The sequence below is a fragment of the Oryza glaberrima genome, chromosome 3 (genome assembly GCF_000147395.1).
Source record: "Oryza glaberrima chromosome 3, OglaRS2, whole genome shotgun sequence".
In the NCBI taxonomy this organism is placed as follows: domain Eukaryota; kingdom Viridiplantae; phylum Streptophyta; class Magnoliopsida; order Poales; family Poaceae; genus Oryza; species Oryza glaberrima.
Window position 1 is genome coordinate 14,741,032 of NC_068328.1, and position 17,120 is coordinate 14,758,151.

At 42.0% G+C, this 17,120-nt stretch overlaps 1 protein-coding gene and 1 long non-coding RNA gene across 4 annotated transcripts; both read left to right on the forward strand.

Moving 5' to 3' along the window:
- Window positions 1-6,696: 6,696 nt before the first annotated feature.
- Window positions 6,697-11,050, forward strand: LOC127768197 (uncharacterized). Of its 3 annotated transcripts, none has more exons than XR_008016556.1 (4): window positions 6,697-7,140; window positions 7,247-7,825; window positions 9,643-9,773; window positions 10,552-11,050. It is a non-coding gene; the product is annotated as an uncharacterized LOC127768197 (long non-coding RNA). The 3 variants fall into 3 exon arrangements; XR_008016557.1 differs by having other exon boundaries at window positions 7,319-7,825; XR_008016555.1 differs by having other exon boundaries at window positions 6,701-7,825.
- A 2,817-nt stretch (window positions 11,051-13,867) lies between these two features.
- On the forward strand, window positions 13,868-16,225 carry LOC127768785 (uncharacterized). Its single transcript, XM_052294432.1, has 5 exons — window positions 13,868-14,122; window positions 14,203-14,276; window positions 14,422-14,551; window positions 15,247-15,516; window positions 15,597-16,225. Exons 1-5 carry the CDS (start codon window positions 13,994-13,996, stop codon window positions 15,864-15,866), a joined length of 873 nt encoding a protein of 290 aa, XP_052150392.1. The 5' UTR covers window positions 13,868-13,993; the 3' UTR covers window positions 15,867-16,225.
- The last annotated feature ends 895 nt before the right edge of the window (window positions 16,226-17,120 follow it).

The window sequence follows — 17,120 nt, forward strand, 5'->3', positions numbered from 1 at the left end:
CCACGTGGCACCCTAATAAAATAGATAAATCTATCCATCGATATTCATTTAAATCGATGGACTTTGTTAGATCTATCTTAGAACACCAAAACCTCCCACGTCCCCATATCTGTGCACCACGCACGTACTAATCAATTTGTAGGCTCCCTGTTCCTTTGTCTTTTTTATCCCTATCACAATTAAAATTAAAATTATCTTTATGGAAAATAATCTCAAAAATAGGCTTTAAAGTCTATTAAATCTCTTATAAATATTTCCAAATCGTTGTATGAAATTCTTAAATTATAGAAACATCCATCCATTGGCTTCCACTTAAATATGGACACACTATTTTACATCGTTATTGATATACTTTCTAATAAAAGAAAACATCCCAAACCATATTCCCTTCCTCTCCATCCCTATACGCGTTTTGCTAAGCTGCTACTTGTCTCACTTAAATTAGAAAATATCTAATAAATATGAGAAAAAAACATCCAACCATCGGTTTTGACTTAAACATCAACATATTATATTTTAGGTCATCAGATCAATCATTTTTTTCTGAAAAAAAGAAACATCCCAACCCCTCCCTCCATCCCCGTTCCCGTGTGGTGTGCGGCCTTACTTTTCTCAGTTTTTTCTATCTCTATGATAATTAAAATTATTTTTATGGGCAAAGAAAAGACCACAAGCGAATCTCCATCTATTAGGTCTAGCCAGTTATTATTTTTTAAGTGAAAACAATAACTTAATGCCCACATTGACTGTATTTAAGTGCTAACAAAAAATTACATTCTGGACCCACATCCATATTGAAGCCTCTACTTAATAAAGGTAAAATTTGCTACAAGACATAAAAAAGTGTAATTAGCTAAGAGACACTGTAAGAACGTATATCTGCTATGGGATACTGCAAAAAACTGGTAATTAGCTGTTGATACCCGCGGCATTACTTTTGTTGTATCCAATGGAAAGGGAGAGAGAAACAATCGCGAAAGTATGATTTTGCCCCTTCCTGCCAAGTGTGGCTCGCATATAGCTCAGACGTCGTGGTAGTCATGACATGGGCGGCGAAGGGTATGGCATCGTGGCGTGGCGTGGCTGTGAGACCGACAGCAATAGCTTGCGCTTTGCGGCGCCCTGCTCGACATGAATCAGGAGGTGGTCCACGTTGTGCTAACCCCAAGCGCAGTGTGTGGCGGAGCATCGACACCAGCATGGCCCTCGCACTGCAGCGGCGATGAGTGCAGGAACGACATGGAACCACAGGGCCAGGCGCATGGGCCCTTCTCGAAACCCCCTCCCCCCACTAGACAGCCACCTCACCGGAGGCGGGTGCGGTTGCAGTGTCGGAGGTGTTTGCGAGCCGGACTTGGTAGGCAAGGGGCAAAATCATACTTTTGTTATTGTTTCTCTCTCTATTTAATTTGGATATTATAAAATAATGTCACGGGTGTCCAGTAACTAAATACCAGTTTTCTCGGTGTCCCACAGCTGATACGCGTTCTTACGGTGTCCCCGGCTAATTACATGTTTTTTAAGATGTCCCTAGCAAATTTTACCCTAAATAAAATAAAATACTAAAATTGCTCACCAAAAATCAAAATATCCTAGCTGATTTTTTTATAAAACTGGTAAGACCTATTACTTATATCCCGTTAGACATCTAACAACTTTCTATCAACTTAATTAATTTTTTTCTCAGCCTGTTTATAGAAGCTATTTACCCATACATTTTCATATAGATGCTTTTATCAATAAATGATCATTTTAGGAGATAAATAAATAATTTTAAGATGATCATAGCATCTAAATTATATATATATGATCTGTGAAGTCATGTGGCCAGTTGAACAACATACTGATTGTACTAAGCACGTTGATTGCACCAAGGAATCTTAAGAGTGAAACAACCATGATGTGGCCTCAGCAATATATAAGCCAATTCCATATAGGAATTTAAAGACCGTATACATTTACTTTTTGGTAAAACTTGCTACAGTACATCGTGAATTTGTGACATATAGCTTGGAACAATCTAGAAACGTAATTAATACATGACGCTCCAGTTCAGTGGTAATTTGCTAAGAAAATACTATGGCCTCTATTTTAAATTTTCTTACATAATTGGAGTGAGATAATTTAGAATGGATGCTTTTATGTCATGCCAGGTTTTAGGATCAACCCACTTATATTTTCATCCCGAATTACAGAGATCAAAGCATTTCAAAGATGCTTCATATAGTGGATTTGTCCAGAAAAAATGAAGATAAAATGAAATGAAAATTGAAAAAAAATCTAATTTTAAATTTCTTTTTGTTGGGTTTATAACCTATTCTAAATAGAAATATTCAAACATTTTAGCAGGATAAAAAAATAAAAAAAATTCAAATTTCAAATAAAATCTAACAAAAGAATTGGACATTTATAGAAAACACATCAATTGTTTCGATACAAAATTTTCTCATGAATTAAAAACAACACGGTTTGAATTAATGTTAATTCACAATTTATATATTGCAAGTAACCAACGTTCAAAGCACGTTAAATAAGTTTAATTTTAGTTTATGATAAAGTAAAATAATATTTTTAATAGAAAACCATCTACACATGACATTCGTAATAAAATTTTACGCACATGCCCGCGCATATGCGCGGGCTACCTTCCTAGTTTCCATAGAATAATTACTTAATCTATGTTCCAACCGGATATATATGCTTATTCCGATCCAACAACATCCATTAATTCATGGAAATTCATTTACAGGGAATAGATATCTCCTACACATTGGGATGCTAATTTTGTCGTTTGTTTATTGGATCTTGTATTTGATATATACGCTATAATTAACAGTGACTAGCTAGTGGGAAGGCTTTTTCTTGCTTTGAGCCTCTCTTAATTTGCACTGCACAGATGATAAGCCTATGTCCTTTGTCATTCATGTAGCCTAACTGTTCGAGTTTACCATTGTTTTTGCGACCAAAATCAATCACCAATTAAAGGCGACAGAACGTAAGTAGAAGCTCGAAACAAGATGTGGCCCCTCGATGCTTCCAAAGGGTAAAGCTGCTACACTAACCTACCTATAGCAATATGGCCATGACTTGCTTCTGTTGGGACACTATGCACTTTAGCACTACTACCTCTGTCAAGAAAAAGAAAAAGCTCATAAAATCCCAATACAAGTATTGAGAGGAAAATAAGTAAATCCCTTCATTAATAGGAATATAGAATTTGAAGATAGATAGGTAAGGAGTACACAAGGGATAATTTTTTTTATTTTTTTCAGTACGTAATTTGGTAAAATCAAGTAGTTTTTTTTATGAGATGGAGAGTGAGCAACAGGAAAAGTCCAAATCCACAATCTAGCTACATTAAATCGTGCAATAATTTGGCTGATTTTTTTATTTTGATGAAATTAGTTCTAGAGCATCAGAAAAATCACGATTTTAGTTTTATACATAGCACTGGAAATATATCACAAGTTCACTTTAGCAGACACCAAAGATCACTTTGTTCATTGTATATGAGGTTTTGGGTCGAATTTCGTTTCAGGACTACGTTTTCTTGATGGGCCTGAATAAGGTAGGCTGAATTCTTACTGTCCACTTGTTCTTCATAGGAATAAGTTCACTTTCAGTCCCTCAACTATAGCTCTAATCTGATTCCTATCTTGAACCGCAATAACGGATATCTCGACCCCCAACTATTAAAACCGGTGCAATTTGACTTTTCTAGATGGTTTTGGAGAGCGGTTTCGGTTACATGGCGCTTTGACTTAGTTTGACCGGCTGACTCAACATGTGAGGCTCATATGGTAGTAACTCATTTTTTTCCTTCTCTTTCTTCTCTCTTCTCACTCCTCCTCTCTTCGCCGGCAACATAGGTAGGAGGCACTAGCACCGTTGCTCTGCCTCATGGCAGGTCACCACCACTCTGCTCAAGGCCGGTCCGCAGCCGTGCATCGGGGCTGCCCAGCCGCGGCTCCTCCTGGTCAATACATCCATGGTGCTCGGCTCGCTCCTCTTTCCTCCCTGTCTTGCTCCCTTATGGTTGCGGCCACCGCTCAACTCGCCGTCGCCACCACAGCCGCGGCCCAACGCCGCCCACAACATGGAGCGAGGACGGGGAGCGGCAGCTGGGAGCATGCTCGCCATCTTCTCCGACGCCTCCGTAGCGCCATCGCCGTCTCCACCGCCAAAATCGTCCCGCCGGACACCGCCCGACGCAAGCTGCACAGGAGGTCGACGTCACCGTGGTGCCCGGCTCACTCCCTCCCCACTGTGGCCGCCGCCTACCTCGCCGCCCATGAAGTGGAGCGGGAAGGAGGAGCGGCGGTTGGGAGCATGCACCCCATCTCCCCCAACGCCTTTCGTCGCGCCATCGCCGTCTCCGCCGCTGTCAGCCGAAACCGTCCCGCGCAGGAGTTGGGCATCACTGCGGCGCCCGGCTCGCTCGCTCATTCCCCGCAGCTATCGCCACGTAGGAGGTGGGCGTCACCACGGCGCCCCGGCTCGCTCCCTCCCCACCACGGCCGCTGCCCACCTCGCCGCCAGAATCGTCATGTCCACCACACCGTGCACCCCTTGCTTTGCCGCGCGAGAAAATATGGGGTAGAGATAGACGGAGTAGAGAAGGGAAGGGGAGGTTGTGTGAATGAGAAATGAGTCCCACATTTTTTTTCTATTCTAATGTCATATAAGCGCCACGTTCAGTGATGACCAGGTCAACACCACCACGTAGGTGTCATGCTAGCAAAACCACCGTCCAAAACCGTCGAGAAAGTTAAATTGCACCGGTTTTAATAGTTGGGCATAAGATATCTGGTTAAGGATAGATTCGGCCACTAGTGCTAGTTAAGAAAGTCAAAGTGGACTTTATGGGTTGAAAGTTCTTTGGACCTGCAATTTGCCTCATGGGCCTGAATTTAAGTTGAGTAGGCTGAAATTTCCTTTTCGCAGACAGTTTGATCTTCTCTGTACAAGATTACCGTGTAAACGACGCGCCATTTGGCACGCCTACCAAATTATTACTTCCTCCGTCATAGATTCTAGCATTCGCAGGGTACAACTCAGGACACACACTAACACAGTGCACGGGAAACGTGCAGTCCCACTGAACGCGCACGCGTATGTGTACCCTATTAGCTAGCCAGGACCAACTTCGTGTGTGTGCCCTATTAGGGAGCCGGGACCAACCGAATCAGTCCCGGGTAAAAGAGGGGAAAAATTCCCACGGGTGAGGGACGAGCGTCGAGTCTAAGACTCGAACGCTGGTCGGCACGGAGCGAGCCACTGGCTCCTGCCACCCGCGCTAAGCGCGGTCCTCGTAACAAGTCGCAGTTCTAGCTACACTTTAACACAAATTAGTCAAATTTGTTTTTCTTTTTCTCAGCTTATGTATCAAGTTTTGATTTCGTTTCGTATTGTGATATAGCGGCGCTTTATCCCTTATACAATCGATAGATACGGCGTTGGCAGGTAAGTTTTTAATGAATTCAATCTTCCCTTTTTTTTCCATTGAAATTGATGTTTTTAGATATCTTTTAACTATCACGTGTTTATTATTCCATTCTATTTACGTCAAAAAATATTCTATTCTATTAATATTATTTTCCAAAATCAATTGTTTTATAGTTTCCCTTGCGATTCATTGCATCATTTTGTTTTCGCAATCTTGTTAGTTTTTCTTTACCTTTTTTCTTTTTTTTGCCTGGCGAAGTTGGCTGGGCCAGGCAGGACGCAGGATGGCTTAGCCTCCTTGTTCCACTGTCCTCCCGTCCTTGCATCGCCGTAAGTCCTGTGGCCTCAACAGCCCACGGCAACCTTGAGCGGAAGAAGAGAAAAATGAAAAAAGAAAAAAAAGAAGGAAAAAAAAGAAAAGAAGAAAAAAAATCAGAGTGGCACCATTTGTCAATCCGTACAGGAATGGTGATGATGCGACATTAGCTTATATGTGGCATGCCACGTAGGATTTCGGAGAGGTTGCATGGCAATTTTGGACCGAAATAACATATGTTAACAAATTTTAGTATCTTGATCTGTATTTAAGGGTTTGGGGATGTATACGAAACAACCACACAAGTGTAGAGATTAGCTATACACTTTACTCAAAAATATATTTAATGGTAGATTCAACGAAACTAAATTGGCGTTGTATATGTTACTGCTTCCTCCGTTCTAAAATGTAATCACTTTTAAAATAGTGGTAAGTCAAACATTTTAAACTTTTGTCTATTAATAAAAAAGATAATCACGTAAGAATGATGTTGCTGGATTTATTATTAAACAAACTATTATAATACACAAATCTTTTTTTCATTCAAAGCTACTTATTTTCATAAATATCATTGTCAGAGTAGTATCTTAAAGATCATGTTAAATTAGTCTTTCGAGAAAAAGAGACCATCTCTTTTGATAAAAATTGAGGAAATCTGACTTAAAAGGCAAACCTAAAATATGTTAATATGGAAGAAGTGGGTGTACCATTTCCTTTCCAGCCATAGCATTTCCAGTTTCGTTTTCGAGAAGTAAACATGTATGGTTGTTATCTATCTATCTTCTACCCTATAATTCATCCTCATTCCTCATTGATCGGTCAGGATCATCCCGCTCAGATCCAACGCACCACGTCGCTCCCACCTCCCTTCTCTCTGCGGCAACGCCCACCCCGGATCGCGATCTCGCCGTATCTCTCTCCCATCGCTCCCCTCTATATCCCATCTCAGCCACCGAGCACTCCCCTCACTATCGTCGGCGCAGCGCCCTCGATCTCCACCAGCGCGCCAATGTCCGCGCCGCCGCAACACCCAAGCCAGCGACGCCACCGATCCGCTCCGCCGGAACACCCGCGCCTCTCGCTCTCGTCTGTGCCGCTCCCCCCCCCCCCCCCCCCTGCGCCCGCCGTAAACCCCTAATCCTCCGCGCTCCCCTCGCCCTCCTCACGATCTCCTCCGCGTCACCTCCATTCTCCTGCCAGTAGCCAGCCTCAAGGCCCTGCGGTACCCAGCCGCCCGTCGTTGCCGCTCCTGCTACGTGGATCTGGCGGCGGGATTTGCAACGGGGACGGCGTCGCGCCCTGCTCGTGCTGGCACAGAGGTTGGGGAGAATAGGATGTAAAGGTTCCTTGGCTTTGGTGAGTTATTCACCGTGATGCAGGTTTGCTTCCTCTCCGCCTTTCCGTTCATCTGTCAATTCGTGCTGATTATGCATGGCTGCATGTTATTGATTTTATTTTTGTGCGTTTGCAAATTGCAAACAACAGCTCTGTCCCTGGTGCAAATGGGAATGGGATCGCTCAGGGCAGTCTAAATCATGGAGGTTGTTTTGCCTGCAGGTTTCTTTCTTGCGTTAGATTGGTGGGACCCTCTCCAACGTGTACAGGAAGCTCCTTCCTCTTCTTGGTTTATCCTCGATTGGATTAAAAATCTTAGAAGAAATGTTAATTTTCAGTATTTAATTAGGAGCTGTTTTATCTGGGGATCATATCTTCATATGGCCAGCGATCATTTGTTTTGATGGTTTGACTTTGTTTCTGCTACTCAAAATTACATGTTTGTCGTCATCGGGTTTGCCTGTATATATACGATTAGCTGTGCTTCTAATTCCAGCCCCCAACGCTACAAGAGTAGTATCAGTGGAAGTGTTTCCACCTCCATATATAGTTTCTTATCAGTAGAATTACCGAATTACATCAGATATTATATATATTTTTATGCGCCATATTGGAAATCTTGTTTCACGGCTAATATTAGCATTCTTATTTTTCAGATCCGATAAATTTCAGGTTGCAATTTACAAGGATCTCTTTTGGCAGGACTACCAAGTTGCCTGGAATCTGGGGGTAAGGATTATTTGTTTTTTTGATGCGGTTCTTGGAAATCCTGTGAAATCATTGTTCTTTTCATCTTGTTCGAAGCCCATAGGTAAATCAAATCATGTTAGGAAACCAAGTGCTAATTTAATTTCCTCCAGAGCTGACAATTTATCCCCCGAAAACATATAATTAGTTCAATGTAGGCGATTTTCGGATTAGATCTATTCTATTAATGAATTAAGTTCAGGTGGAGCAGATTTTGTTTATTGCCCTGCTGATGTTGAATCTACCCTATAGTTCAACAAATGGTTTCACTAATTCACTCATCACTCATTCTTTCATTCCTCACTCAACGGTTTAGATCATCTCTCTCAGATCCAACGCATCAGAATCATCTACCCTATAGTTCAACAAATGGTTTCACGCATTCACTCATCACTCATTCTTTCATTCCTCACTCAACGGTTTAGATCATCTCTCTCAGATCCAACGCATCAGAATCAACGACGTAGCACGCGGGGTCATCAGCCGGAAAATTGCGTATGCGGGATCAACACTCGGTTTTCTTTCCTTTTACCTGGCATGTCGCCCTTCACCCTCTGCCAAATCGCCAACCGCTGCCCTCGCACCCCCCATCCCGCGCTGCCCTTCGCCCTCCGTCAAATCGCCGTCGCACAGGCCTCTCCGCTGACGATTCGCTCCGCCGCTAGGACCTAGCGCAACCCCTCTCTCTCTCTCCCTCTCCCAGATCTGCTCTTGCATCGCCACGCCCGCCGCAAGAGCTGCCACTGCCGTTGCATCGGTCCTCCATCATCACTTCGACCTGCCGACCCCGTCTTTTCGCGCACCGCCTCGCAGGTCCACCACCGGCATTTCACACCTCCGGTGCTGTCATCCGGCCAAAGCAGATGCTGGGGGATGGAAGCGGGGAAACTGGGTGCTACTGACTTCCATCGCTGACTCCGCTTACCGTGCTCATCTGAAATCCATGGCGAGAGTCAGTCGTCGCTGACTTCCGGCGCTGCCTCCGTGTGCATCCGACGTCTACGGCAAGATTTCGTCGCGGACACAACGTCTCTGCGCTGGTTGATGCTTTGCATTGAATCCGCTTGTCTCCATCGGTAGCTACGGCGTGCCTCTTGGGCTGCACATGGAACGCGAGGGCATCGGCGGCGACCATGGTCTCGCAGTGCTGAACATGGCTGACCTGCACCTCCTTGTTGTGGAGAGGATGGGCTGCCCGGAAATCAGCCTTCATGGCGACAACGTACCCACGGAGATTGGCCCTCTCCCCTCGGCCTCTCCAACGAGCAGGAACCTGCATCGATGCCTTTCAATTGAAATACGCTAAGGACTCAGGTACTTTTCTACTGATGTGTGCTAGACTGGTGAATATCACCTGTACGCACCTTTTGGAGTAGCTTGATTTCTCACAAGCCATTACCACAGCATTTTGGAAATGAGCTGATCAATGCTGATTAAGGTCTAGCCTTTTTCTATGTTATCATACCACCTTTAAAATAGTCTCAGGTTGACAGGAACAGGCTTCACTTTTTCTATGTTGTCATACCATCTTGCTAATTGAAGCGCAGTCGGCATGACAAATCAGTTCAGGGCAAGGTAGCTTCAATTAGTGCAGAGCAAAAGGAAATAAGGCTAGAACAGAACTTTTTCTGACTGTAGGTCCATTCTTTTCCCCTTTCAATTGGTTGATAGATATAGGGACAATTCAGACTTCTAAGTTACAATTATGCCTTAATGGTTGAAAATGAGGAAGATATGTATTTTGTTTTGGTTTCAAAGTGAGTTGTTATTTATAAATTAACTGTAACTTGCTTTGTTAGGGAAAAGTCAACATTTATGCACAACATCGGCAACAGTGATCTGCCGTGCATGACCACACCGATCGGATACCTCCTATGCTTATATCCTGTTATTTCCAGTTGACGTCCGTAGTTCCTCCTCATCATTGAAGGTAAAAGAATTAGCAATATATTAAACAATTTCTTTTTTTCCTGAATCATAAATCTATCTCATTTTATGTCGGTTGTTAAAACATATATTTTTTATTTGATTTGTATTATTATATATGGTTTCATGGGGAGATATGGCCATTCTTTGTTTATGAGTTTGCCAATTGGTTAGAGCTAATTCATTTGGTGCCAATCGTCTACTGAATTTTTTTAGCAGTATATGGATTTTGGGTAAGAAATAAGGTCGACTGACCACTGCTTTTCTGTTTATTTTAATCAAGCTTTCGCTGTTCATAACTGCACTAATTTAATGAGATTTCAAGTTGGATTTTTTAAGCACTAAGCACTAATGGAATAAATTTGTACTTTTGGCTCTGTACAATGTTTATTTATCCTGTGAAATTAATGTGAAATTAATGTATGAATTATATTTGTGATATAGTCAAATTGACAAGGAAAATCATTTAATTTTGCTTGGGTAGTCTGGTATGTTGTACAATATTGTGCATATTTTTTTTTTAATGAATACTTGCATAAAACAGATGTTGTTATTTCAGATTCAGCATATGGTATATATTACAGAATATGTATATAGCTAAGTTAAAATTTCAGAATGTAAATGTGCATACATGGAAGCACATGATAAGACAGTTTAAGTTATAAGTTACCATGGCTACAATTCTGAAAGTCTAAACCTTTGGATTCATCCACAAATGTAACTCTGAAAGTCTGAACTTTGGTTTTAAAGTCTAAAAGTGTGAAATTACGAACATGCACTAGCTTATATCGATCGACCGGTTGAGGCATGGCCCATGCTGACCAACGGTGTTGCCGCGGCCGCCATCTTCACCGTCACCGACATCTCTTAGGTGAGGTTCCGCCATCTTCACCATCACTGACAAACTGATCAGTTAATAAATTGTTGTCTTCTCCAACAAATACATGATACATCTACTATTCTGTACTTTCTCATAGTTACTCTGATTCTCCAATTGGTTTCGATTGAGTTTCTATCAGTTTTTTCTCTCTCTGTCAAAACTACAAGGGAAGGCCATATATGCCATGAGACTGATTGCACTGCAGAACACGTTCCTTCGTGCCCGGTAGTGCAATTTTATTTCTCTATTGCTACATGTGGTGAATGAAAATTATGGTGGAATATTCTGTTTTTAGATCAATGGAAGCTATATGTAGAGGTAAAATGTGTAATAATTGCAGCCTGTTTTGTTGTAATAATTTGGGAGATGAATTAAGAACTGAATTTCCAAATTTGATTGCATGATGTATCCAATTTAGGAAATGAATTGAGTTATAAATCCTTTGCTTTTATGTCTGAAACCATATTTGTACAGCATGTCAATGAAAATAGTCAGTGTCATGTATATATCATCACTATCCATGGATCAGTTTAGGTTTTCTAAGTAAGCATGCGGTACATCACCCACATTCATTTGGTTTTAAACGAATTTTTCTACTCCCCGTCCCATTTCAAGTGCAACCATGAGTTTCCATGCTCAACTTTAATCGTTCGTCTTATTTCAAAATATTTTGTAATTAGTATTTTTGTTATTATGAGATGACAAAACATGAATAGTATTTTATGCGTGACTTATTTTTTAAATATTTTTAAAAATATTCAAATAAGACGGACAATTAAAGTTAAGCACATAAAAGTATGGCTGCACTTAAAATGGTATTGAGGATTGGAGGGAGTAACATTTATGTTGATGTGATCATATCCTTCTTCCACTTTGAAGTTCTGAATAGAAAAGGTTCTAAAACGAACATGTTGAACGGTTAGCTCTTTTAATGCATAGAAATACCTTTAGACATGTGAATCATATTATGAAAAGTGGTTATTCCTTTATTGATGTACACATCATTGTAATATGATGCACAATATTATATTACTGTATTTTGCGTGAAATATATCTGATGTACGACATAAATTTAGTTAAAGCTCAATTGCTCATATCTATATCATGGAAGACACTTTTTTTTTCTAACATGAAAATTTAAAAGTTATTAAAGATAATACAATTAGACCATAGCGTTTAGCACGGGCATATTAAATGTTGGAGGTAGACGGTAGTTCTCCGATCATTTTCTGATCCGAGACCGGTTTATTCCTGGGCCTGCACGCCGGTAGTGAGCCCCCCTGCATCGGGCCCGGTCGCTACAGGGATGGGCCCCATGTCAGTGGGCCTGACGGGACGTGGCGTGCCAGAGGAAGGCCACCATTTGGCCCAAGGGCCCGAAGGCCCGTACGCGGCTGGACCACTGGCGGCCGCGGGCCGGTTGGTCGGTCCGGATCGGACGGACGCTGATGTGTCGCGCTCGCGATTCCGCGGCGAATCCCAACCGCTCGTCGCGTCGTACGCAGAGTGAGTGGGATCCTCCACCCTCCGAGTCAAACTACAATACAAACAAACACACATGATGTTCCACGACAACAGCTGAATCCTTTTTATCGTTCATGCATCTGCTGATAGGGGGTGCTACCAAATTTAGCGTTATCCAACCAACTCCCCCAAACTCACGTCACCTACTACCAATTCACGAGGATTGAAACAAAATAACGGGCTGTCCTCAAAAATTTATTTTTATTTCCTAAACCGGAAATAGGTAGAAAAAAACTGATCTCTCCAAAAAAAAAAAACCCAGATTTTCCCCTAAAATAAAAGTGAGCCATTCTATTAAACAAACAATTTTGGAAATGTAGAACATTCTCAAGTAATAAACTAAAATGGAGAAATCGAGAGCCTTCTAACATTTGAACAACTACTTTGGTTCTTCCAATAACCAACCAGCTCAGTAATATGATAAAGTATCTACTAAACATATCTTTATTTATTTGCCATCTTTTGGCCACTATCAGAAAAAGAAATAGATAAGGAAAAGTAACATTAGAAAAAAAATATTATGTTTTTTTCCCTCAAAATAGAACATATTTCAGATATTGGTTACATTGAAAGCTAAACTCACATTAAGAGATTCTTTGAAATAGTAATACTCTTGAAGCAAATTAAAAAATCAATTTATTTTACTAAATATATGTATATGCAATTGACTGATGGGCATATAAGATAAGCCATATAGCAGGCACACCAATAAGCGCACTGATTTTCTGGTTGATAATTAAAATATCACTCAAGGTTACTAATACCAACCAACATTAAGCTATAACAATAGACACAAAAATGATTTTTGAATTGTATGCCAGTTCAAGTAGACACTCGTTGTGACTGAATGGCCAAGAAACTGTTGAGAGCGAGCAGAGCATTTCTTCAAGGAGCACCGACCTAATTATCTCATATATCAGTTAGTAGTAGTGAAGGCAGGCTCACCATTACCAGTTTACCACCCCTATCTTTTAAAATAGCATAGGAAAAAAAAAGTGAAAATACAGTACCACTCTATAAAACTATTACTAGTCACAAAGTGCACCTATTTTATATGTGGCTCCCATCGAATGGCCTAATAAGCCAAAGAAAAAGCCAATTTTAAATTTTTAAAATTAATTTTAAGTTTGATTTTGAAATATTTTAAACGTAATTTCCTTTTAGTATGGACTTTCAAGTTACCAGTAACACATATAAAAATTTTACCTACAAATTTATTTTTATTCTCTAATAGGGAAAAAAAACCAAATGATGGGGCATGTAGTACTATAGGTTGTGTTTAATTCACACCAAAATTAAAAGTTTGTTTAAAATTGAAACGATGTAATGAAAAAGTTGAAAGTTTATGTATAGGAAAGTTTTGATGTGATGAAAAAGTTAGAAGTTTGAAGAAATATTTGGTAACTAAACACGGCGTTAAACAAGCGAACGAACCAACCAACTACGGTGCTTTCACTGATCTGGTTGGCCGTCTGTGTACGTGAAGCCCGTGCGCGATGTGCTACAGCACCCCATTTTTCACCCCCGGTACACTCCCCGTCCCACCGGCACTGGGAGAAGAAAAAAAAAAGAAAGAAGAAGAACACCTGACCCCACCTGTCAGTGGGCAGTAATTACAGTAGCCACGCGTATGGACTAGACTAGACCTCACCCTCCTCCAGCTCCAGCCCATCACACTACTACTACTATACTACTACTTCACCTCACGAGTCTCACGCACGCACCACCTCCCTTTCTAGAGAGAGAAATAGCACCAACAAACAACAACGCCTATAGTCTAGTAGAGCCTAGAGAGAGAAAGCGCGAGGAGAGGAGAGGAGATGGAGCGGCCGGCGCCGGTGAGGAAGTCCCACACCTCGACGGCCGACCTCCTCGCCTGGCCGCAGCAGCAGCACCAGCCCGACGGCCACGCCGCCTCCACCCCCTCCCCCGCTCGCCGCCCCCACCAGGTTTCCCCTCCACACCGATGACCTTCTTCTTCTTTTTTTTGTTTTTTTTTTGGTTGAGCTTACGCATCTCGGATTTGCAGCCATCGGAGGCGCTGAGGAAGGTGGTGTTCGGTGGCCAGGTCACGGAGGAGGAGGCCGAGAGCCTCAACAAGAGGTAAGGAAATGGGGGATCCGAGGTGGAGGTGGTCGTCGTCGTCGTCTTGATCCAGATCAAGCGTGATCCCGACCTGCGCGCTTACTTTCTCGGCTTGGATTGATCGATTGATTGATTGGTTGTGTGTTTGTGTGTGTTTTCTCAGGAAGCCATGCTCCGCGCCCAAGTGGAAGGAGATGACCGGGAGCGGCATCTTCGCGGCCGGCGCCGACGGGGAGGCGGAGGAGCCCGGCAGCGCCGCCGCGCCCGGCCGCGCCGTCCCGCGCAATTACCAGGTGCTTGCTTGCTCGCTCGCTCTAGGGAGATGCAATGGAGCGAATTCACCAGATTGGGGGTTTTCTCTCTTGCACTAGAGTAAGGCTAGAGTAGATATTATTGTTGGAAATTACACGATTTCATATGATGGGTGCATAATTTTGCAATGCTGTGTTGCTTGTTAGCGTGAAAGTTATGAGAAAAGCTCGCGGCATTGTTAATGTGTATTTTAGCTTCTCTGTGGAACAAATTAGTTCAGATTGATGGGTTGAACAAAACCTATTAATCCAAGTTGTAGTTAGTTGTTTGAACTGAAAATTGCTTAGCTTTTCGTTTTCTATACTATATTTTTGCTCTACCCACTTCAAATGTCAAATATCATCATGCCAACGTATTGGTCTGATTACATGGTAAAAGTTCCCAAATGTCCTACTGTAGGGTTAATTTGTTCAACAATGAACATTACTACTAGCCTTGTTTTTCGTTATGGGTTGCTGTTGCTGCCATCATTTCTCGCTTCACAATTTTATTATCTATAGAATGTACTTAGTGAATCTGCGGTATGGGCAAAATTGATAATTATTTTTTCAATAAAGGGGAGCCAAGGAGGGGCAGTAGTATTGTCTAACATGACTTAGGTTTACTGCATTACATCAGATGAATCCATAATGAACGATATGCCATGAGATTAAAGCATTTTTTTTAATATCTGCAGCCAGTTACTGTGAGCCACATTTCATTTGCTGAGGATGGAAGTGTTCCTCCCAAAAAGCCAACTTCAGTGGCTGAGGTAGCAAAGCAGCGTGAGCTTAGCGGTACTCTGCAAAGTGAAGCAGACAGTAAGATGAAGAAGCAGATTTCAAATGCAAAATCAAAGGAACTCAGTGGCCATGGCCTTTTTGACCCTCAAGATGTAAGGCCTAATGGGGCAAGGAACACAGCAAATGGCACCGGTGCCTCACACACACCTGTGAGAAATGCAAATGTACTGCTACCTGCTTGTTCCTTCATTCGATTTATGTGTCCTGAAATGCAATCTAACAAATAACTGTTCTCCTCAAACAGGTGAGCAGCTTCTCGTTTGGGGAGGCCAACACTGACAGCGTGACGAAAACTGCAAAGAAGATAACTGGCAAGAAATTCACCGATCTCACAGGCAACAACATATTCAAAGGAGACGAGGCCCCTGCTTCTGCGGAGAAGCATCTGAGCACCGCAAAGCTGAAAGAAATGACTGGGAGCAACATATTCGCGGAAGGACAGGCGCCAACCCGAGAGTATCATAGCGGGAACCGCAAGCCTCCTGGCGGCGAGAGCAGCATTGCGCTGGTTTAGCATTCTGGTGGACACCGTCGCTGTCTGTGTTTTCCTCTTTAGGATGAACCCTAGGAGTCGTTCTATCAGCAGATTGAGCTGCCAGTTTGCTTTCCTGTTTCGACGGTTAGGCATGAAGTTTGTTTCCTGCTGATGTGGGTAAAGACAGGCTATGCTCTCCTAGCATAACATTTGTTGTGGTCTTGTAGTTTGGTATGGTCAGTCACTTTGCTGTGACATACTCAAATGGAACAGCCTACATGGTGTGCGCTCTCATTTCTGTGACTGAAGATGCCGTTGCTTTGGTGTCTCTCCTTTCATTGTGTACGCCGGATCTGTACTGTTGACAAATAATAAATTGGTTGGTATGTTGCCTAAAATGCAGCTGTGAATACAAAGTGAAACGTCTCCTGTTCAATTCCTGGCGTATATATATTATAATGCACATACGAGATGCGGCAAGCGAGTGAGTTTTTAGTAGGGATTTAGCGCGGTTATGAATTAATCTTTGTTTTTCATTATTCAACAGCGTACATCTTTTCATGTAATTGAAAGAAAAAAAGCAATTATAAATATTCTTACCTAACGATTTGGCTGACCGGGGCTGTTGTGCATAGAAAACACCATGACTGCTTTAGGCTTTCTTGTGCAACAGGGTCTATGAGAAGATGATCAACGGTAGTCCCTTCTTGGTTTTCTACAGGGCAGTTTATTTAGGAAGGGTTTTTTTTTTTGGATGTTTTTCTCTAGTGGCGTGCTTGGTAGCTAGGGACAAATACACTTTTATAGTCATGTCGAAAAAGCATGAAGCAAGTGTTCATCACTAAACCGCGTTGATCCATAAATTCTTGCTCCAATCTAATAGCCGATAATCGTCATTCTAGATGAATTATTTTACCTCAAACCTAGTTATTGTTTCATAAAACAGAAAACATTGGTTGTTGATTCAAAATATCGTAGATACATGCTAAAACCAACTTTAATCATCTAGTAGTTTTTAAGGGATCAGTTTTATCAATTCTCTAAAATATAAAGCTGGCTATTACACCCTAAAGTATGGAAAACTAGTGCAACTAATGTTATATTGTAATTTTGTCTACAGTTTTGGTATGTACGATGATGCGACGGTAGAATTGCTTACGTAGCAAGCACATTAGCGTATTTCATCCAAGTCAACCCAACATCTTCCTTTTGTCTCTACTCCCTAAAAGTGCAGCTGACCATCTGCCTCCCTCCCTCACGTGGCCTAAGTAGTACGTGCACCCCTGCCATGAA